Source organism: Lycorma delicatula, chromosome 10, assembly GCF_047948215.1.
Source record: "Lycorma delicatula isolate Av1 chromosome 10, ASM4794821v1, whole genome shotgun sequence".
NCBI lineage: Eukaryota > Metazoa > Arthropoda > Insecta > Hemiptera > Fulgoridae > Lycorma > Lycorma delicatula.
Window position 1 is genome coordinate 110,899,395 of NC_134464.1, and position 24,687 is coordinate 110,924,081.

General features: G+C 30.4%; 1 protein-coding gene across 6 annotated transcripts in view; it reads right to left on the minus strand.

Moving 5' to 3' along the window:
• Positions 1-24,687, minus strand: part of LOC142331045 (uncharacterized) — a 102,745-nt gene that overhangs the window by 36,634 nt on the left and 41,424 nt on the right. For 4 of the 6 annotated variants that reach the window (XM_075376670.1, XM_075376668.1, XM_075376669.1 and 1 more), the window contains 2 exons: positions 17,407-17,533; positions 2,981-3,346 (listed from right to left, as the gene is read on the minus strand). In XM_075376670.1, coding sequence (XP_075232785.1) covers positions 2,981-3,346; positions 17,407-17,533 — 493 coding nt within the window. The remainder of the gene's footprint in view (positions 1-2,980; positions 3,347-17,406; positions 17,534-24,687) is intronic. The other 2 variants (XM_075376673.1, XM_075376671.1) reach the window with 1 other exon arrangement.

Sequence of the window (24,687 nt, forward strand, 5' to 3'; positions counted from 1 at the left end):
TTAAATAAAAAGAAATATTACAATCTAATATGATGCTTATGTCTTGACAAGTTATAGTAATTAACAAAAAGAAACAAAAATAAATAATAAGTTGAGTGGAATCTAGAACCTACAGTTTTGTTTATAACCAACGAAAAAAAAAAAAAAAACTGAAATTGATAAATTTCTTTTATATGTTTCTTAGTAAAAATATGAAGCAAAAATATAATTTAAATAACTCAGAAAAATGTGGGTGTTCCCCACTATTAATTATGGTCAGGAGCAAAATGGTCAAACTCAGAAATTTATTATTATTCAATAGGAAACTTTAAACACAAAAATGCTATAGTTTCAAACTCAAACCAGGCAAACTTGCTTTGCCTGGGTCATCTTATGTCTCAACCTCACATGCTGAGTTAGGATAAATCTGAGCACTGTAATCACACAGATTATCTGTGTGATCTGTGATCACACAGATCAGGTCCTGTATATTGTGCTACAAGTCTGCAACAACTGGTTAAAAAACACATCATGCTGAACTCTGGACCCGATCAGTAAATGAGAAATATCATTTGCTCTTGATATAGCTTACTATATTCATAAAAGATTTATGTGCATATCCTCAGAATAGGCATGGACTTTTGATTTTGCAGTTACAAGTTATTGGGAATATGCCTTATCTTATTGCATGGCCTGTTGTATAGATCTGGTTTGTTATTGCTAAGAAATGAGTATAGGTGATTTGCATGCAGGTAATGGAATATTTTAATCAGGTTAGTGAATGATTGTATTCTAGTAAACTGAATTCCTTTCAGTTTTGTTATTTGTGGTCATGCAATTAGGGCAAAACTTAATATAGATCTTACTCCATGGTTGATATCCGGGTTTTGTATGGTTTATACACTAAGTAAAATGAAATAAAGTATGTGAAAAGGTTGTACTTTATGACAATTACACTCAGCAGCTGTGATTTTTTAACTTCATAATGAAGATCAGAATTCATAAAAAATAAAAACCTAATTAAGTAACCAGAAGTTTAGGTAATGAGGTAATATTATCTGCTTAAAGTTATGCCTTACCAGTCTAAAATTAACCCATAAATACCTATACATTAATTTATTTAGATTTAAAAATTTATATAGTCCATTTTTTTCTTTTTCCTCTGTACGTTAAATAACTACAAGGGTAAATCAAATATTAACGGGATTTTTGTTCCTGAGCGTCTATGATTGGTAGGACTAGGCCCGTGCTTCCAGTATGTTTGGGTGGGGTCATTAGGAGTGGGAAGAGCCAGCCATTACACACTCCCAATCAATTCATCAGTAACGCTCACGATGTCGGAGCAACAGGTGCACCCCTTCACTGTGCAATGCATAATTATAAAATTTCTTGCTAGTGAAGGAGTTCAAGCGACAGAAATTTTCTGGAGATTGACTGCACAGTTCAGGGACCAAACACTGTCAAGGACTCATGTGTTTGCCTGGCATAAAGAATTCAAGAAAGGATAAGAACAAGTGGAAAATAAGAACATGATCACCATCCTTGGACCAGCATTACAGACAAAAACATTCGCACGGTTTGAGACATTCTTGAAAATGATCAACAGGTGAAAGTATCCAAAATTGCAGAACAGGTCGGAATAAGTTATAGGAGCTGTCAAACAATCATCACAAACAACCTACAGTTCTGTAAAGTGTGTACCAGATGGGTCCCTTGCCTTTTGATCGCAGATTATAAGTTGAGACGTTTGGAGGTCTGTCAGAGACTTATAGCAAGGTTTGCAAAAGAAGGTGATGCATTTTTAAGTCAGATCGTCACCTGTGATGAAACATGGGTCTACCACTACACTCCCCCAGGCAAAACAAGCCAGTGTGGAGTGGTGGTGGAAAGGGGAGGCAGCCCCAGTGAAAGCCAAGACTCGACTGTCAGCTGGCAAGGTACATTCAACAGTTTTTTTTGACTGACGAGGCATTTTGTTCATTGATTTTTTGCATGAGAGACGCACAATCAATGCTGCTTACTACTGTGAGCTGTTGGAACGAGGTGAGGGCTGCATATCGCCGCAAAAGATCCAACCGATTCGAGAAGCCATCCTCCTCCACGACAACGCGAGGCCCCATACTGCAACAGTTTCTCAAAACTAGAAGAAATGCACTGGACTCAACTTGATCATCCTCCCTACAGCCCAAACCTATCACCCTGAATTTTCATTTGTTTGGACTGCTCAACGAAGCTCTAGGACAACAATTTGAAGATGATAAAGGCGTGGAAGGATTTTTTCACAATTGGCTTCTGATGCAACCAGCTTCATTCTACGATGCTGTGATAAAAAACCTTCCTTCTCACTGTGAAAAATGTATTTCTAAAGCATGAAACTATGTAGAAAAATACATTATATTTACCTTTTATTTTTCAATAAATAGATTTTTTAAAAATTAAATCTAGTTTATATTTGATTTACCATTGTATACATAATATTTTTTCAACCTCCACAAAGTACAGAATCAGAAAACCTTTCTTTTATGTTCAAAATGTTTTCGGGTCTAAGCCCATCTTCAGTGATATTTTTTAATAATTCTTCATTTACACCACATTAAATTTTATCTTTTTACTTTTATTTCATAAAAACTGTCGTTAATAAAAATTAAAAACATTTAAAAAATTCAGAATACATATTTGTTCAGTCAAGAAAATCAAAAAGTATTGCAATAACTTATTCAGTTATTGCGAAAACGTTTTGAACATAAAAAAGTAAAGGTAAGAGTGTTTCTCTAATTCTGTACCTTGTGAAGGCTGAAAAAATGTTATTTTATATATATATATATATATATAAAACACAACAGCTGTAGTTTCATGGAGGAGCGTATTAAGGATTTTCTCATAACAATAAAAAAGGAAACAATTTTTTCCCAATTTAAAAAAAAAGTGGCAAGTATAACACTAAAATACAATACAGTTTAATCACGAACTACTTATTTATCAAGAACTACAGATAAATTACCTGCGTGATAATCGTGATGAAGAATCTCTTAACTCATATGACATCGGATCTGACAATATAACGATATTGGAACTATTCTCAGGAACAGTATTATCATACTGATGACCATTATTCACGATTGGTTCAACACTTGCGCATGGTACAGGACTATTATTATTGTTATTATTATTATTGCTGTTGTTGTTTGTATTATTAGAATTACTATTCATATTACTGCCATTGTTAGAACTATTGTTACTGTTATTCACAGTGTTATTGCTACTATTTGGTCCTGGTTCTCTTGCTGCAACTGAAGTAGCAGTTGGAACAGGATGAAGAGGCGGTGGTATTATATTGGGTGGCAGAGGACAAGACAAATCTAATGTTCTGAAAAAACAACAACACTTCTATTAATACAAAATTTAATTATCTCTCATTTTAAATTATGAAATAATTATTAAAGGGTATAAACCTACTGGCACAATAAAAAAAAAATAGATTACAACATTTTTGAAAAGACAAAATTATAGAAAAAATTTAAATGATTTAGGGTGTGTGAAATAGGCATTAATTTAAAGAATGATGAAGAAATGAAAATTAATTAAAGCATTAAGAAAAAATTGTTATTGTAAAGTAAGAACAAGAAACATATAAAGGAAAAATTAGCATAAAAAGTAAGCTAATCTATGTTAATTTATAAATTCTGTTAACAAAATGTACAATTCCAATTTCTTTTCCATAAATGAACTTTAAACCCCACCTCAAAAATAAACATAAAATCAACTTAAACTCCAAAATGAGTTCATTTGTGGTGGAAACCATAACAAAGACTCTGCTACCAAAGATTTAAATCAATTTAATGCCAAATTTTCTTCTAATGCATAGTAAGGAAGTAGCTATAATAAAATAAACAATAAAAATTGATGTTTTATTAAGAAAGTTTTGTAATAAATAAATAAAGTAATAAATAATGTGATACCACTCAAATTAAAATTTTTACATTAATATAAGGAGTTATGATATCAGTTAGTAATGGATTAGTAAAAGTTGTTTGTATCCTTGTTGCAGGCTGAGAAACTTGTATTATAAAATTAAATGAAAATTTAATTTTAACAATAATTAACTGGGTTAAAATATTGTAGATTCACAGATGTCTGGAAGGCTAAAAACAGTTTGTCATAAACACAATTCACCAATTCACTGCTCCGGCGTTTGGGAAGTTATTTCAAACCAACTTAAAGCAAATTTAATAACATATCATGAAGAAGCTTACAGAAAATGCCGAAAATACTAAAATTCAAGTAGGTAATAAAAAAATATACAAGGACTGTTCAGAAAATAACCAAACATTTTTGTTTACATGCCAATGAAGATATTTAGTGAGATTGCCAGCATTGTGTTCTGCATAACCTTCTCTGTACTCATATGTTCTTGGATTGTTGCTATCTCATTCAGTTTTTGTGTTTTTAGTATTTGAGTGGAACGTGTTTAAGTATTGCAGCAATTTTTGTAATGTGCGATTTTCAGGAGCAATGACAACATAAAATTTTGCGTGAAACTTGGGAAAACTTTCACAGTAAGTTCTCAACTTTTGAAACAAGCTTACAGAGATGATGATCTGGATTGTATGCAATGTTATGAATGGTTTTCAGGATTTAAAAGCAGTGGTCAAGTCAATCGAAGATGACCCTCGACTAGGAAGGCCTTTGACTTCAACTGATAACACCCAAGTTTTGAAAATCAACGATCTGGTTTGTGCAAATTGCAGATTGACAAGAGGTTACCATCTCAATCGGATCATGCCATGACATTTTGTCTGAAAAACTGAACATACATCAAGTTGAAGCAAAGTATGTTCCTTGTTTGATGATCGAACAACAGAAAGAACATTGGAATGAATAAATGTAGACAAATTCTTGAACAAGCCAATGATGATGAAACATTCATGCAAAGAATCATAACAGGAGATGAAAACCGGGTTTACAGCTATGCTATGACATCAGAGACAAAAGTTCAATCATCATCACAAAGGATTGGAAAAGGATTTCCACACCCCAAGAAAGCACATCAGTCTTGATCCAATGCCAAAGTGATGGTCTCTGTTTTTTCAATTTTAATGGAATTGTGTTTTGAATTCTCATCTCAAGGTGAAACAGTGAACTGTGCATACTATCAAGGTGTTTTACAACGGTTACGTGAAAAAATCTGCAAAAAGAGACCAGAGTTGTGGCCTGGCAACTCATGGTTTCTTCACTACAACAATGCACCTGCCAGCTCAGCTTTGTCAATTTATCAGTTTTGTGCTGAAAATCAGATGACTGTCTTCCGTCCCTCAGCCTCCCTACTCGCCAGACTTGGCTCCTTGTGATTTTTTCTTATTTCCAAAATTAACATCATTGATAAAAGGACGCCATTTTGAGGCTATTGATGATATTAAAGCAAATTCGTTATGGACTTAAAGGCCAGTTCAAATGAAGCTATCTAGGACTGCTTCGCGAAGTGGAAACACAGCTGCATAATGTATGTGAATAGGGAAGGAGAGTACTTTGACAGAGACAAAGCCCAATCAATAATCTGTAAAATTAATAATAAAGATTAAAAAAATAAAGTTTGGTTATTTTCTGAGCAGACCCTGTAGAAAAAAGATTTTATTTACAGAATGAATAAATTAATTATTATACATTATTTGTGAATGTACATTTTTTTAAAAAATAAAGATAAAAATACATGCACTATAATATTGCTCTTTTTTATTTTGACATGCATATTTAAAAAATACACAATCTTTAAGAATTTCAGAAATGAAACATTATTCTGAAATGAACAAGTTTACACATAATGAATTTGTTTTTCAATAGTGACTACACATAAGGTTATATTTTTTTAAAATAATCCTATACACAAAGGTTTTGTGTCCCTATTTCAATAGAACTTAATAATTCTGTGTCGAGTAAATATTTAATCAGAAAAATTATCATATGACAGTATATTATTACTACGGATTTTTTCCACAAACAAAATTCCAATTTTGAATATCTCAGCAGGCAATTTATGTTACACAAATGTAAAAGAAATACTAATTAAATTGGCTTGCACATACATGGGATTCAAGTATTAATCAATAATTCATAATTTAACTATGATAGTAGTAATAATGAGGAAAAAAAATTAAGATTTAATCACACATATATATCGTTATAAAGAGGTCTGACAGCCCACTTGCCCAGTATTCTTTGAATTTAGTAATCCCCCTCAGATTGCTTTGGGCTGGTAGGCTTTATTAACCCTTATTTACTAGCAATTATTAACATTATATCAAGACGTATTTTATAAATAATTGCTAAGTATTTAAGAGTTTTTCGCTATTTTTTAAAATATATTTCTTAAGCTTAAATTATTATTATTATTATTATTATTATAAAACATCCTTTATTAATAAAATGAGGTATAATTTTTGATATTTCTGAATTTTTAGTGAAGTATTAAAGAACTTTTTGCCTGTTAACAAGGAAAACTTCAAAAGTAAATTTTTTTACAAAACAAATTTAACAAATCAAAGTTTTTGCAAACTTTACAAAGAAAATTCCATTATATTTAAATACTACAATTCACAAAAAAAATTAAATAAATGGTAAAAATTTAGTTTTTAATAAGTTTAACATTCCTTTATTGTGTGCTCACCACATGCAAGATTTCCACACATAACAGTATGTTTCATTTTCAATCATTAACCATACAAGCCACATTATTTCTTTGAAAATATTTACTTGTTGGGTGTCTTGAAGAAGGGAATTGTTCTTTCAACTGTAATAATTCATGGATGAAGCTTTTGAGATTTACTTGGGGAATATTTTATAGTCTCATTCTTTATCACAGTTCATAGAGATTTCATAAATAAAATAAATAAGAATACAATATTTTAATGGTTAATGCATAACATGAGGAATACCTAATAAAGTGGATATTTTAATATGAGACTTATTGATGCTGTTATCAATAAATATATTAGGTTTTTTACTTTACTAAAAGACACTTTTGAACAGTTACAGGAATAAGTCACTTTTGAAGAACATTATATACAACAATACAATGTCAAATTATCGCTTGAGACAAGATTGAAAGGGAAAGCTAGTAAAATCAATTGTCAATATTATCCATAAAAAATATGAATACTACATCATCAAGGTATACTGTTAGTAACTAAGGGTTAAATACCACCACAGGTACTAATGTGGTACCTGTATCCAGGAGGGTACAGTTTTTCTATCGCTAACACAAGCTACTAACATGAAGGAGAGTATTTCGCACAATTTTCATAAAGTGTAAATCAACTGATTTAACAGATCATAAATCATCAGATCAACTATCCTGACACAAAACTGTTGCTGTTAGGTTAATGAGGTCAGGAAAACAGAAAAGGCTCAATGACCTCACAAAAAATGGAAAATAAGGCTTGGATTAACTAACATAACAGAGATAGAACTAGTTCACGAAAGCAAAAAATATAGAGTATTTAGATGGTTGTTAATGAAATGAGAAAAAATAAACAGCATCGTGAGACTGAAGAATAAGACTAGACAAGTTCAAGTATGAAATGAATTGGTAAGGCATATGTTTTAGAAGTAAGAAAAATGAAGCAGCTTTAGGAGGAAAACTCATTGAATGGCTAGGAAAATTAAAAAGGGCAAATGAATCCAGGGACCAGGCAGTTTCTGGAAGTGAAACTACACCTAAAATGATGTGTAGCAGGTATAAACCTGTCAGGCCAGCCAAGATAACATGATAAGAGTGAAAATTTGGAGAGAAACAAGCATATCGAATAACAGAGATGTAAAAAAAAAACCCACACCAAGATTACAAAACCTGACACTGACAGGCAGAAAGAAGAATAAAGTAAAGGAGAAAAAGGATTTTCATCAAGAAATAATCTTCCAGCAGTTAAAAAGTATCATAAAGTATAAAAAAATTAATTCATGCATTGCTGGGACTGGCATAAATTATGCCTGATAAAACTTTATCAGGCATAAATACCTGGTAAATACTCCATGTACAAAAACCTGGAGATAAAGAGAATACATCACTTGAAGAAATTACTAATTTTTTTAATTTTAAAAGTTAGATACTCACGTAAATATTAAACTGATATATAGAAAATCAATATAAGTAATTAAAACATAAGAATATTAATTATCCTACATTAGAATTAAAATAAATATTACATGTTAATAAATCCCCATTTCAAGATTCCAGCCTAAATTCTTAAGCAAGATTTTTATTAATGACCTTGTGTAAACACATTTTTTAATATTAAAATTGTGTGCATTTTTCCTATAAATACAAGTTACATTGATTTTGAATAGTCTGTTGTTAACACTGTGACAACAGTAATTATTGATAAACAACAAAATAAGGCCTACAAAGTTTCTCCTACACAAACCTTATTTGCAGACAATGATTTACTAAAAAAAATGAAAACAGGATTACAAAAAAAGGGTTAATACAGTTTTATTCTGTAATCAATAATTCAAACTGTAGAGTGGCTTATAACATTTCTCTGAAAATGATTGCATAATTATCACATAAAGGATCAATAGTTGGATTCAATCTATTGGATAAAATCTAATTTTATTACAATAAGAATTAGCATGATGAACAAGTCAAATTACTGACACTGACAAGTATTATTAACCTCAGAAAAGGTACTCAAAAAGCGATAAATGACCAAATCAGAAATTTCCATCAATCCATTAATAATATTATACCAAAATAGCAATTAGCAAATTTAACAAACAGCAATTAGTCATGCCTAATTTTTAGTGACTGTATATTATACAGGGCAATTCTAAATGATGGACTCAATTTAATAACTATATATTTCCTGAACTATACATTGTATCTGACTGATCTATGTAGTAATTGAGAGTAAGTCCAAAAGTTTAGAATAACATCACTAAAGTGCAAGTAGTTGCATAAATGACTGCTGCAGTGCCTGTGCTGCCATTATAAGTCAGTTGTAAGATGGCTGAAGTGCAACAGAAGGTTTTCTATGTTCTTGAGTACAAAAAATCTCAACCAGCAACTATAATGTAGCATGCATTTCATCTCTGATTTATTATTGACCCTCCAACAAGGAAGAGCATATGTAGTTGGTTTCACCAATTTGAACAAACAGGGTGTCTCTGTAAAGTCAAAAGCACGGGCCGACTGCGTGTGGCAGAGAACATGAGATGAATTGAAGAATGTATAATATGAAGCCCAAGAAAATCAACCCATTGAGCGAGTAGAGAACTTGTAATACCTAAAACCAACTGTCTGACATGTTTTCAGGTGTCATTTACTTTTCAAACCACACTATCTACAACTTTTATAGGCTCTGTGGAGGTGACAAACCAAAGCGTGTTATATTTTATTACAATCAAATACTTGAAAACATGGATGATGACGCTTTTCTTCTGGACTTAATCTAGTGATAAAGCGATGTTCCATCTCAGTGGACAATCTTGCATATAGGGTCTACAAAAAACCTCATGACACACAGCAATATGAGAAAGAAGGTTAATGTGTTTTGTGTCCTATCTCAAAGGTTTATGGACCATTCTTTTTTTAAGAACACACTGTTACTGGAATAACATACAAAGACATGCTGAAAAACTGGCTTTTCAACAGAACACATCTCCGCCCCATTAGATGTTCAATGTTATCTGAAAGAATCTTTAATTCAACATGGATAGGAAACATCAAAAATGAAGACTGGCTTTCAAGATCACCTGATCTCACGCCATGTGACTTTTTCTTGTGGGGATTTGTGAAAGATGCAATATACAAACCACTTACTTCTACCAACAAATCTGTCTGACCTGTGGAACTGTATCCAGCTGCGGTAAACTCAGGAACACAAGATATGCTTCCTTATGTGTGAGACGTGTTCAGCTATCACTTAAGACATGTACTGTACAGCTGGAAGGGGTCACACAATGAACATTTATGAATTGTATCTGTAAACTTTATTGCGAGTATTATCAGATGAATGACAGTCATTCAATAATTAAACAGACAAACATTTTTAGTGAAGGAAACACTTAACGCAGGCAATTGAAACTTTTATAAGTGTTAGTTGGCCACCTTGTGAAGAGTGTTAGTTAGCTGTTCGATTAATATTTACATACACATAACCTCTAAAATCTTAGTTACGAAGGTGTGTCCGCTCGAAGAAAGTACTTTTGAAGAACAGCATTTGTGATCCGATTTTTATTTTTGGAAAGTGTACAACTGTCAGAAATATTCTCTCAGATGAATAAACAATACGGCAATAGTTGCATGAACCATGTGAGTTTTTATGAGTGAGTGGAAAAGTTTAAAAGTGGCTGCAAAAGTGTGACCGACGAGCAACACTCTGGACATCTGGTAACAGCACTGGCCTCAGCATTAGATTCTCGTATTGATTCATCTATCCAAGAAGACCGACTCACAGTTGAACAAATTGCTGAAAAATGTTGAGTAGGTGTTGGCACAACTCATTCCATCATTCAAAACAAACTGAACTACCGTAAGACTTGTGTAAGGTGGGTTCCCAGAGAGCTTATTGTTAATCATAAAGCTGAAAGATTTCACATTTGTACCGAACTCAAAAAATCATTTCAATAAAAAAGGTGATGCATTTCTGAACAGGACTTCAACGTGTGATGAAACATGGATACATCATAATGAGTTGGAGTCAAAGCATGCAGTGGACCCTGTACCGCCTATTTGTAAGAAATTCAAAACGCAACTATCGGCTGGTAAGGTCATGTTAACAATCTTTTGCAGTGCCTGTGGTTTGATTTTCTGTTATTATTTAGAGGAGCAATGCACTATCAACAGCCTATAATACTTGATCATGATTGAGAACAAAGTCAAGCTCATTTTCAAGAGGAAATGTCTGGAGATGGCAGAAGAAAGGCGTGCTTCTTCTTTAAGGCAACGTTCGACCTCACACAGCACAACTGATGCTGGAAATTATTAGAAAGTGGGTTGGGAGCTCCTACCTCATCCTCCTTACAGCCCTGAACTTACTCCTTCAGATTTTTATCTCTTTGGTCTGATGAAAGAAATTTGCGTGGCATCAAGCTCAATGACAACAAAGAGGTAAAAAATAAAATAAAAAACTGGCTTTGAGATCAAGGTAAAGAATTCTACGCTGAGGGAATAACAAAACTCATAAAAAGTTTAGACAAGTGCAGAGAAGTTGGTGGGGATTACGTGGAAAAGTAGACAAAAAATTATATATATTTAATAAACTATTTTTTGCTGTATCGCTATTTGTCTGTTTAATTATTGAATGACCCTCATAGTTTACTTCACATTTGTCATTAGTTTTTAATTTGGAAAGTACAGTTACAAAATTGAGTCTATCATTTTGAATTACTCTAATCATAGATCTAAATCAATCTGTAGAAAATCTACAGATAATATATATTATTTTTTTTAAATACAATGTACGAAGTTACTCTGCAACACTTTAATTCTAATGATATGAATTTCAGTAACGAAACAATATAATTTTTCCACTCAATTTTACCGTGACAAAATATAAGTTCCATGCTATTAAAATATTTTGTGTTCCTAGTGACACATCCTAACATTCTATTATTAATAACGACAGAATAAAAGTGTTCTTTGTTTGTTAACTCAGGATCAAATAAAATATCTAGATTTAAAAACCTTGTTACATTCTATCTTATCATCTTCAATAATATAATTGAATTTTTCATACTGTCAAGTGAATACCATAAATTTACAATTCTTTATGTTAAGTCCCAGTCTGTTCTTAATGTAATGTGTAATTGTGGACTTGATCCACACCTCCTTGCATATGAATGCAACCTCTTTATAATCCTGTATATTTTTAATTCATTCGCATGTAATAAACATTTTCACATTTTGATAGTACAACATAAAAATAAAAGTCGACCTAATTTCTTTACTTGAGATATGCTTGAACTAGTTAAAATAAATTTTTTTTGTTGAAAGTTACCATAAGAAATTATAAGCACTGCTGAACAAACTAAAAAGAATTCAATCACTCTTTCAATGAATCTAAAGAAACTTATAATTTCAATATGACTTCAAGATGACATTCTCAAATCTTTACTGAAATCTAAACATACATCAGTTTGTGGATTACTCTCAATGTAGAAGAACACAATGTACGTAAAAGATTATTGTGGAATGCTAAGGCAAAAATTATGCTATTACTCAGAAATATAAACTTAATAAGAAATACTCTTATAAATTTTGTGTTCACTTGGGTGTCAAATTAATAATTGAGGTAAGTCTATAGTTTGTTACACGATTAACATTTCTACACTAACTGATTGGGGTGACCTTTATCTGTTACTACTGTGAGGGAAATTAATTTATAGAAACAGACAAATTAAAAATAAACTTGAGTTATGTTACCTACAAGCTTCACAATCCTTTATTAAGGATTGTGATTATTAACGAGGAACTTTATCAGATCCTAAGGACCAGCAAATGTTCCTCATGGTTAAAGTTCCAAATTATTTTATTTTATTATTTGTAATGCTAATTACTGTTTATAACTTTAGAGGGTTAAGAGGGATAAATTATTAATTATGATAAATTAAGTCAATATCAGTAAACAACCTGCTATCACTATTTATAGTCAAATTTTCTTAACATGGGCTCAGAAAAATTTATATTCTTCAAATTCAGATACAAATTTCAATCACAATTGATTTACAAACATGAGATAATTTAACAAGAGACAATGGAAGGATGATTGCTACTCTCCATTATCAAAGGATCATCATGGAAACATGCATAGGCATACTTAGAAACAAATTAAATTTTTTATTACCATTGCTACGTTCAACTCTGTATGAGTTTAGATTTAAAGGTGATATAAAATTAGCACGTCATGTGACCTTATCTAACCATTTATTAAATGCAATTTACACCTCAATTTCACTAAGACAGAAATTACACAACAATAAATGATCAAAGTAAAATATTTTTACATCATCTTCAAATGAATTAAGGATATCATTAAAATTGTTAATTTCCGCGTAAGAAGAATAATAAACAGTTGTAATGTAAACAGCCAATCTCCAAAGCAGACTGGTAACATCTCAACCTTTGATCCAGGAGTCCTGAATTCAAATCCTGGTCAGGCATGGAATTTTCCCACTACAAGATAGTACAAGCAATCAGTACTATCCCATCCACCATATGATTCAAACTCTTAACTACATCACACAATTGCATTATACCAGGTAGCTGAAAAGAAACTTACACCCCCTCTTTTTTCATAAACTGAGATAACTGGATGCAGTTTGTGGCATTCTTCGTAGTACCAAGGGTTACTTCAATGAATGTATATATATTTTTTTTTTTCATTTTTGGGTGGCAGGGGGGAATAAAAAAAACTTAATTTAGATTAAAAAGGTTTAACATTAGAAACCTGCTACAGCTCACAGCCAGCTTCTCTTGATGAATTAAGGGAAACACATTGAGATAAAATGTAAGAAGATTTCACCAGGGACTTTTCACACTGTGATGGAAGCTTTCAATCAGGATTTTCATTACTGCATGGAGCAAAAGTGAGGGCAGTTGGAACATTTAATATGAAATGAGAAGAAACAACATAACATCTTTTTGCTGAAATAATTTTATTAGGCAGTATTTTTAATTCATGAGGTAAAAGGACTACTTTTTTTTAGAAAAAAGATAGAATTACACAGGTAAAATTAATTAAAATGTTAACTGTTATGAAACTAAACAAAATTCTTAAGGCTGTGAGTTTAAATAAAAGATCAATTTAAAAAATTTTAATAATTAACTTCTTCAATTTTTAATTAATGTAATGACATTTAATGGTCGACATTTTGGTTTAAATTGTCAAAATATAATTTTTTGGATATTGTTTTGCTTGTCACTATGTATCACATGACAAGAAGTCCATTTAAAACTTTTAAGATGCCCCTGCTACTCACCCATGCCTGTAGGCCGAATACTCTAAATTGAGGCTTATTAATAGCAACTCTTATTGAAGATTTCTAGAGAGAATTGGAATACCTCAAATAATAAAAAAAATAAATAAATGGGGGCACCCAACCGTAGTTCTAGCTATCTGAAACCAACACACTGTTGGCTGCTTTTTGGATTGGGTGATCAGAATTTAGTTTTAATTGTATTATCTTTTTCATCTCATTGAGCTCTTTAAAACGACGTATCAAATGACCATTGGTCCCATTTGAAATTTTCAAGTTGCTCCCCACTCCTTGCCACCAAAAAATCAAACAGTGAAATATGCGTTCATTGAAGTAGCTCCGTGGCACAAGAAAGAATACTGCAAACCAGTAAGTAATCTCAAATATAAAAACATTTAAGCGGGGATGTAAATTACTTTCAGCCACTCGGTATATTGAATAAAAAAAATACTACTATTCATCAACATCTCAATTAAAACTGTAATACCGTAAATTGAGTTTGCTGAAAGCAACAACTGTTGTGCTTATTTTAATAATAAACTAAATGTTATCAATTCTACTGTCTGACATTCCAATAAACTTAAAAATATGATTGTTATTAATTTTATTTATAATGGGAGAATAATTTATTGCAATTTTCAAGGAAAAGGTTTTGTCAACATCCTTTTCTCTAGCTCAAAGATTTTGTAATTTTTTTTTTGTAAAAATATTTATCCATTAATCCTAATAAAGGGTGCATTCACAAGTTCTCCCAGGACTTTTATAATTTATTCTGCTAGTGAAAATAATGTAAAAGTTCATATAAATATATGTCCTAAAAAATGCTTCGTTTGTGGATTATGGCTACTAGTGAAAGATTTCACTTGGATTTCAGCTACCTCTGTGACATGAGGTTGTAATGAAATTTTTAGGATGTTAAGGGGCAGAATTAGTGATTTCTTATGTTTTTTGACCTGAAAAGTCGAATAAAATACGGTCCAGAACTGTATATCTGCAGTAGTTTTTTTTTAGAAATCTGGGGTGAAAACCTATAAACTGGGGTAAAAAAACCCTTGTTTTTTATGTTTGACATACAATAACCTTATTAAATAGGTAAGAAACACATAAAACTTATTAAAAAAAACTTGTAGAGGATTTAATTCCGAACAAAAAGTGCAAGATAAGATGAATAAAACAAAGAAAAATTAAAAAAATTTGAATTTTATTTAGAAAAGTAAGTTACTACATTTGTCAGAAAAGTACTTATTTAATGTAAACAAAATCCAAATTCTTTTTCGGTGACGTAAAAAAAAAAAAAAAATAAATAAACTACACAACTGTAAAATAAATAAAAATTACTTGGATAATAATTTTTTTAGTAATGACAGAAATGCAATAAATTATTTGAAAAAATATTATTTCAAAGTTAGCAATAAAATAACAGCTGATAAATAATGCACAATACTGTATTAAATCATTCTGTAAGGGTTCTCTGTGAATTATAGTTTGAACGTGATCGGTTTGCCATTGAATGCTTACTTATTTAGAGCAGAGGAATAATATGCTGATATGATATTCATTTTGGGTATGTGTAATGATAATGCTACAGATGCTGCAGCAGAATATGAAATACATTTTCTGAATCGCAGGATTACAGATCCCAAAACAATTGGCAAGACGTTTTGCAATCTTTGAGAAACAGGCACACTCCCTATTATACATACCAGCCACGTATGATCTGCACAACATGATACTCTTATTAATGAAATTATCAATGCAGTTTGGCAGTCTATGATGTCTTTCTAAGCATATTGGAGTTTCACATTTGATGGTTTGGAAAACACTTAAAACAAGTTTTATCCTTATCATAAACAGCCAGTTCAACATCTACACCCAGGAGAAGGTCCACTTCGCTTGGAGTTCTGCAACTGATGGAATACAAATCGACAACTCTACAAGTATATTTTGTTTACTGACGAGGCAAATAATTTCTCTTGAGATGGCACTGACAACTTACAAAATGAGCATACATGGGCAGAAGTACATCCTCATGAAATGTTGGAAGGCAATTAATTATCAACACAGATTTAGTTTCACTATATGGTGTAGCTTTCTTCACAATCAGCTGTTGGGAACCTTTCATATTACCTGGCCGCTTAAATACTGAAGTACACTTTCTTCAAGAATCGCTACAACTGCTTGAAGGTGTTCCTCTAGCTCTGAGACACAACGTATACTTCCAGTTGACGGTGCACCTCCCTACTTCCCTTGCGCCGTTTCCACTCACTTAAAGCATCACTTCCCTGAGAAACTCAAGAAAGTCCAGAACTGGAGTTCTGAATTGTGGAGGTTCACATTCCTGGCCACCAAGATTGCCTGATCTAACACTTTTAGATTTTTGTGTCTGGGGATGGATGAAAAATATTGTATATAAAACAAAAATACATTCTTGTGAGGAATTAATTGTCCACATTGTGGATGCAGCTGAGCAACATTAAGGAGAGCACTGAACTAATAAGAGCAACAAAAGCAATACAAATGCATGCTAACGAATATATTGAAAGTAGCAGGCTCATTTTTGAACATTTATTATAAATTGTTATGTATAATGTACTATGTACTAATGTACTGTTTCTAAATAAAATTTGAATTTTTCTAACTTTTCTTTGTTTTATTCAATTTATCTTACACTACTTTGTTCAGAATTAAATTCTCTACAAATTTTGTTTAAAAGTTTATGTGTTTATTACCCATTTAAGATGTGTCAAAAAAAAACAGTTTTATTTATCACAGTTTATTGGTTTCCACTCCAGCTTTCTCAAAAACCAGTGCAGATGTGGTTCTGGAATCCATTTTATTAGTTTTCAGGCCAAAGACCATAAGAAATCAGTAATTCTGTCCCTTAATCAACAACCTAAAAATTTTAGTATGAGCTCATTTCACCACAGCAGCAGAATTCTAAGTGAAATCTTTCACTAGCCAAAACTCACAAAGCATTTTAGGACATATGTTTATAAGTACTTTTTACATCACTTTCAAAAATAGAATAGGTTATGAAACTCGCATGAAAACCTTATGAAATACCTGTATACTAATTTTTTAATAGTTAGATCTCGGCTGCGTAAAGGACTTTTTTCAATTAAATACACACATTAAGCAAAAATTAACGACTTATTTTATTTTCTGGATCACCAGTTTGAAAAAAAAACACACAATTATACGGTTTTTTTTATATCAGTTCATAAATAGTCATACATTCGAATGTTAGACTAACATTAGAGAAAACATTAGACCTAATCTAGAGAAAATGTATGATTTAGTATACTCACTCACTCAGCATAATTAATGAACGTTCCTAGAAAATTTATAGAAAGTAAATAATATTAATAAAAGCAAACTGTACAATTAACCAGTAATTATCTATTTATTATAATAAATTAAGTTTCATGCTGGATATAAAAAACTGAATATACTAACCCCACAGCATTATGAGTACTTCTAACAGATGAATCTCCTAAATCATTAGTACCCAAATTCAATGGTTCACCTTCTATACTAGTTCCTAACATATTCCGTAAAGGATTATCGTCATCATCATCATCCACTAAAACAAAATAAAAAATAATATCAATTCAAATATATAGTTAATCACAATAATTCCTTTTAAAATGTAATTTAAAATATTTTATACTGAAAAAAAAAATTTGACCGATCTCAAATATCTATTCTTTTTCCAGTCATTGCAGTAGAAGGAAAAATATGTACTCAAAATTATAAAAAGTAGATTCCGTATAAGGCAGACACCTCTTACAACCTTGACAGTTTTGCTACTCCTTTGGTGTCTCGCATTTATATAAAATATATTAATGCGAAATAATGAAAAATTATTCAATTCAAAACACAACAATTTAATAAACAAGTTGCTGTCAAGTTCCATATTCACCTTAGGTTAGATATATTCAGTGTTGTATGTCTTAAGAGTTAGCTTGAAAAAACTTTATAATCAACATAAATGATTATCAATGCTGGATAAAACCTCCAAGAAATTCCCTTCTTCAGTAGAAAATTATATTACATTTTTTACTGAATGTTTCAAGTACAGTCAAGTAACCAGTTTATTTAAATTTTGGAATGTCAACTTTTGATGAAGGAGAAATAACTATGAAAACTCTCTGTAAAATCTGGGAGTGGTCATTCATGATACAGAATAATAATGAAGTTCAATTATGGAATTGGTAAATGTAGTCATATATCTTTATTAACAAGAAAAGAACACTGCATTGTCAGGGTCTATTGTAAAAAAAAAGGGAAAAATTGATCTACTAAACTAGATTGTAATTACAAAGAATTCTGTGTGTAGGCACAGAATTTCTTTTGGTTGGCTAGATTGGCACAAAATTTTACTACGGTACCATGTGGTGGATGGTAAACTTGAGGATGAAGTTTATCGCAATTATCTAGCAATAACAACAGTACAGCTGAACCCATTAACAAATTTAAATAGATAACAAGAGGATTTACTGAGTATCAAACATTCAATGCCAATCAGACAGAAATAATTCTACTGGCAAAGAATTTTATTACTACATCGGAAAATCAAGTGCGTGGTCACAAAAAGAATAGAGAAACAACCTCTTATGCAGAAAATATAAGATCTTGCTTCACAATTATACCTACCTACCTTAATAAAAAAAAAATAATCTGAATGTTGAAAACACAATATATAAAAAAAGGAGATATTTCTTATATACATAAATTCCCACCAACACTTTCCAGCTTTAAATACGTTTATGTTTTTAAACAATATTTTAGTATATGCTGGTTACACCTCAATTATGCAACTATCCAGCCTTTTAACTATGCAGATTTACAACTCTCCTGATATTATATTGTACAATATAAATAAATAAATTAGATTGACCTTAGTTGATGCAAATATGATAAAAACTGGTCATCTGCAAAAGAAAAAAATACAGAATAGTTCAACTTATAACAGGATTGGCCTAATTCAATTGTAACCCCAATGAAAACAGAAATTTTATGATTATAAGATTTCTAATTACTCATAAATGCTTGATAAAAAATGATAAGATTTATGCATGTAATTTTTGAAAACCTGGAAGGGAATTTAGATATGACAATATCTAAATTCATCAATATTCATATTTAGACAACTGCTTAACAGCAGATATTTCTTGTCTAGAAAATGTGAATAACAGTTAAAAGTAATGCACAAGAAAGGTCTATCAAATGATGACTGGAGAATAGACAGTTAGGCTTCAGTAGATGGCAATAATTGTGAAAAATCATAAAATTTAAGCAGGCTTCTGTATGACATGGTGTCTCCAAATCCAAAAGATCAGTACTAAGTACAGAAGGTCAGGTATGATTTTGAGAGTACCTCTATAAATAGGATAAAATAGATTCATGCACCTTACAACACCCTTTGAGAACATTTATTTTGTTTGTTCCTCCTTAAAGAATGCGTCCAATACATTTATGTATAAAGAATTATTAAAGAAGCATGTAATGATAAGCTATATTCATAATAATAGCATGTCTTCTGTTTTTTGTCCAGAAAATGGTATAGATTTAACAAAAGTGTAATTCAACAAAAAGACACTCCTTTTTTACTACCCGCAATTAAAAATATTATCGTATTAATTGCAAATACACTAACTTTACTTTTCTCGCATCACACTTATCACAAATTAAAAAAAATTTACAACTGCAGGTGATGCAAAACAAGCACAAACGAGAAAAAAAATTATCACACTAACTTGTCAAACGACAATTTAATCAAATGGAAATGTAAAACGTTATTACACATTGCCAATAATACAAATCAGTTATGATTTAGTAATAATTTTTTTTAAAACGTAAAAATCCTAATTTAAATAAAGAACACATTTTACTACACAAAAACTATCTTGCTTATCACACGGCTACCGGCACCGAAAGAGAGGTGATAAAAATTCTTTACTAATTGCTACAATAATTTCACAGCTGTCTGTTCGTTACTTTCTTTTTGAGACCTATAAATTATAGGGCAAACACGTAATTATGTATAAATTACGCCAAAAACCCTTAAAAACTTATTTACCATAACAGTGTAAATTACGCTCAACTTAAACAACTAATACATTAATCACAACCTAAATCAAAGATAAACCGTAGATTCATAACACATAAGTGGCAAGGTAGCCTATACTAAAAAATAAACAAAATATATGCATGTAGATAAAAACCACAATATAGGATTCGAATACATACTGCGTTCATGAATAGGTGCCAGCCGGTGTGGCATGTAATAACTTGGAGGAGGGCGTTGTGGAAAGGGATACATAATAAAATTATCAGCAGGTATATATGACGGCTGATTATCGTAAGAAAATAACATAAACATAGGCACCCGAGTTTCTGGATAGACAGTAAAGTACCGGTAAGGCGGCGGAACGGGTAGCATCGCTCAACGCAAGTACCAACAAACAGATTTAAAAATAATTAAAATAGAAAAAAAAAAAATTTTCGCGTAATTCGACCGTGCGCGCACATAAAAAATTACACCAAGGCGAATAACAACGACTAACGTTTCCTTCATGTTAACAACTCCCGGCTTTTTCCATACTACACGATAAATATGAAACAAATATTCCCTGTTTGTAAACAAAATTCCCTATGGAAACGCATGCGCACTAATTTGGAAGATGCTTTTTAAAATAATTCACAATTTTGTATTCATCCATTTCCCATTTTATTATTTTTAAATAAAATGTATAATTCTGTTTTTAACGCATTTCGGCAGTATCCGAAGAATTGCTTCAATGAATATTACTTCCATATATATTCTGACGGAACATTAAGTTACAATGAACGTTGGCACTCAAATCGCCGAAAACGAAAAGGCTTTTTTTATCAAATTAAAAATTGTTTTATATTGGATTACGATTTTATGTTTTATATTTATATATATACGATTCACTGCTTAAAACGGCCTTCATTAATTTTCACATCAAGTATTTAATTACAGCATGCTTGCTAAGAGATAATCATAAGATGTGGTCAACCTAATTCTTAATACGCAATAGGCAAAGTAACGAAACTGCGGTAACCTAAAAATGCGATTTATAAGATTTTACTTTTCCGACTACAATATAGTACGAACCTTAATAGTAACTCTCTCATCAGAAAAGATCATTTCATTCAACATCTGTAAGGAATATTTCTCAATCGTCTTAAGAACAATTTAAAAAATACCAAATTCTGTCTGTTAGGTAGTTTGTGTACTTAGCTTCCACCTCAAGAACAGTTTAACCCAAAATCATTTAACTTCAATTTAATGGCTCACATAAGTTGTTTTCATTTTCTCTCCTAATCTTTTCCAATAATTCGTAATACAACTTTTTAGGAATAGATTTAATTCATCACTGCAGTTCTTATCTTCCCACCCTTCTAACAAATACTTTAAAAAACAACAATTTGGGTAAAAATAAGACAAGAGGCGGCTTTAAAATAGGGATTAATGACTCAAAAGTATTGTTACTAATTTCTTACAATATGCAACAGTTTTTAAATTATTATAAACTAGAAGAAAGGGATTAATATTTCCTTCTTTCATTAAATCATATTCCAAGAGGTGTTATCCTCCATTTAGCTTCTTTCATAGATATGTTAGCATCTCACACTTTAATTTATATGATAGAGAAAAAATAATAAGGAAAATTTTACTAGTTAATAAGGCAAAACAGGCTGCTGAATACACATTAAAGAATATAAATTCTCTAACTTATTTTTAATTTAACTCATCTTAAATTTAATCTTTTTCATTTTCTTTATTTTGGATTATTAAATTTTAAAATAAATTTATTTCAAATTAAATGTTCTTCATATTGTAAAATGAACATATAAAAAAAATGGATTGGTAAAAGCAGATATATAACAATGGAATTGAGATGTGAATAAATGTACCATTAGAAAGCAAAGCATATTTCTTCACAAAAATGGGTATTTAGCGGTACATTTAAAACTTACAGAAACATTTTGTAAAAATTTATTGATTGGCAATGAAATATTGATAGTATTTAAATAAATATTATTTATTATAAAACTACAACAACCTAATATTTTTAAAATACTTAAAAAATTGTGTGTAAAAAATAAGAAATTAGTTGAAATAAAATAAAAACATTTTTACGTAATATATATTAATCAATAGACAAGTTACCGATGTAGCATGATTTTACATTACATGTGGTATGTAGTAGTATATACAATGGCAGAGTTTACTAACATTAATATAAATACTAATACTAAAGAATAAATACTACATTCAAACTGGACTATATAGGGTCATCAACACTATCTGTTATTATGACAGAAATATACAAACAAAATTTTAAAAAATATATATATATAATATTTGGAATTAAACATACACATAAGATTCTACTTTGGGTGAGGTAAGTGGATGACATATTAATAATATTCAATGAAAAAATAAATACTGACTTTAAAATTATTAATAATAAATTTAATTTATATAACAAAAACCTAATATTCATTGCAGTTGGAACAATGTTATTAAGGCAGATGGGATGAATATATGAGTGATGACTACGGCTATAAAAAGAGAAGACTTCACTGAACACAAAAGGAAAAAAAGAAAAATGAAATTAAGATAAGCGTAAATGTCTGCAAAATAAAGTTAGGAATTTTAAATGTAATTATTATTATTATTTTTGTATTCTATTATTTAAGAAGTTTCTTAATATTTTAAAGGGTCATAACTAAAAATCTGAAGGTGATAAAGAAAAACTGATTTCATTTTAAGATTCATCATAAAAAATACATTCTAATTCACCTACTTTTATCTCAGTTCCAAATTATTATTTTTTTGTTGATCTGTGTAATTTATTTCAAAGGTTGCACAATGGTGGTCAACTTTGATCGGTTATATATCAGAAGATAATTAAAAAATAGAAATCTTTTCTTTTTTTTAAGAAACATCTTTCTGAGTACTTAAGCTTCGCTTTTTAAAATTAATTTGGATAAAAATTTATAAAGATATTTAATTAGATTAAAAGCAAAAAAAATTGCAAGTACGTCTGAAAAATTCCCTAGGCTCTCGTAATTAATAATTTAAATTTTTGAAAATGTATTTGAAAAGTAGCGTGCTCTTTTATATGTGACTAAATTTTCCAAGTATCCAGACTTTATTTCAGGCTGCTCTACACAATATGGAAAAATCACATTTAAAAAAAATCTGAATTGCAATATTATTGTGCAATAACTGTCTGACCAATTTTGTTGAAATTTGGCATGTTGCGTTATCATATCAAAAAGTTCGTCCTTTGAGGCAAAATCTGAAGGTCCTATGTATAACATCAGCAATCGAAAAAAAATTCACAATAATCTCTTTTTTTTGACAGTTATTACTATTTTTGCATTAATAATAATGTATTTTTCAATTTGCAACCAATGATATTGTGTGTAAAATTTTACTAACAAAACTTTTCTCTCTCTCTCTCCACCTTTTCTCTAAAATGAACATTTATCAAAATATCTAGGGAAATAGAGGAAGAAATGGATATTTCTGCTTTTTTTTTACATTTTATTTAATAAAAATTTAATTACATCTTTTTCAACTGGTGCATAACAAAATAATCATTTCTGATGATATTCCAGAGGCATTAAAGCAAAAATTAGTGATCATACAGAAAAAGTCCAAATATGGCAATTTTAAAACAGATACCACCTGGACTACAAAGGATATTTTAAATGTTGACTACAATATATTCCTATATACTGTAGTATATTATATACTCCTGTAGTATAGGAATGTATACTCCTGATTTTAATAATTTATTTTATTTTATACATTAATATTTTAAATATTTTATAGTAATATTTTAATTCCATATTATGTGTAATTAGTATAACTATAAAGTCTGCTGATGATGCCATAAGATCTGAAAGTGCTACAGACAAAGGTAAGTGTTCTTAATCTTTCTGAATTGTATTTGGTGATATAATTTTTATTGTTAATAATAATTACTCCGATACAGTGGTTATAATGTTAGATAAATTTAAAAAGATAATCTTTTTAATATATTATAATTTTACCTCACAAATCAGAAAAAAGAAATTAAAAATAATTTCAAGAAATATTAAATATAAATATGTATGTCGGCTATTCGGAAAGTAACTTCAATTTGTTATTAAAAGAACACTAATTAATAAAAAATCGAACATCTTATACCTACTTTTCTACATAATTGCCATCTAAATTAAGGTATTTGTCATATCTGTAAACAAGTTTTTGAATACTCTCTTCATAAAACTCAGTTTTTCAACGCCTCACAATACCAAGGATCGGAAAAGTTAATTTCCACATAGATCTGATGTGAAATAATGCTAAAACTTAGTGCATGATGATGCAGAAATTGATAAGGGCCATACAATACAAACAACACAACATGCTAAGTTCAGATATTGTTTTTCTTCATGACAATGCTCGTTCATATACTGTATTATACACTCAATGTCCAAATCGATAGTTTCAAATGGGAGTTGTTTAACCATCCTCCATTTAGCCTTAATTTGGCTCCCAGTGATTATCACCTTTTCCTGAAAATGGAAAATTATAGTGATGCAGCATTTTGAAAATGACGAGGAGGTGTAAACAGTGTTATTACCTGGCTTAATTCATAGGTAGCAGAATTTAATGATGAGAGTATTAGAAAACTTGTTTACAGATAT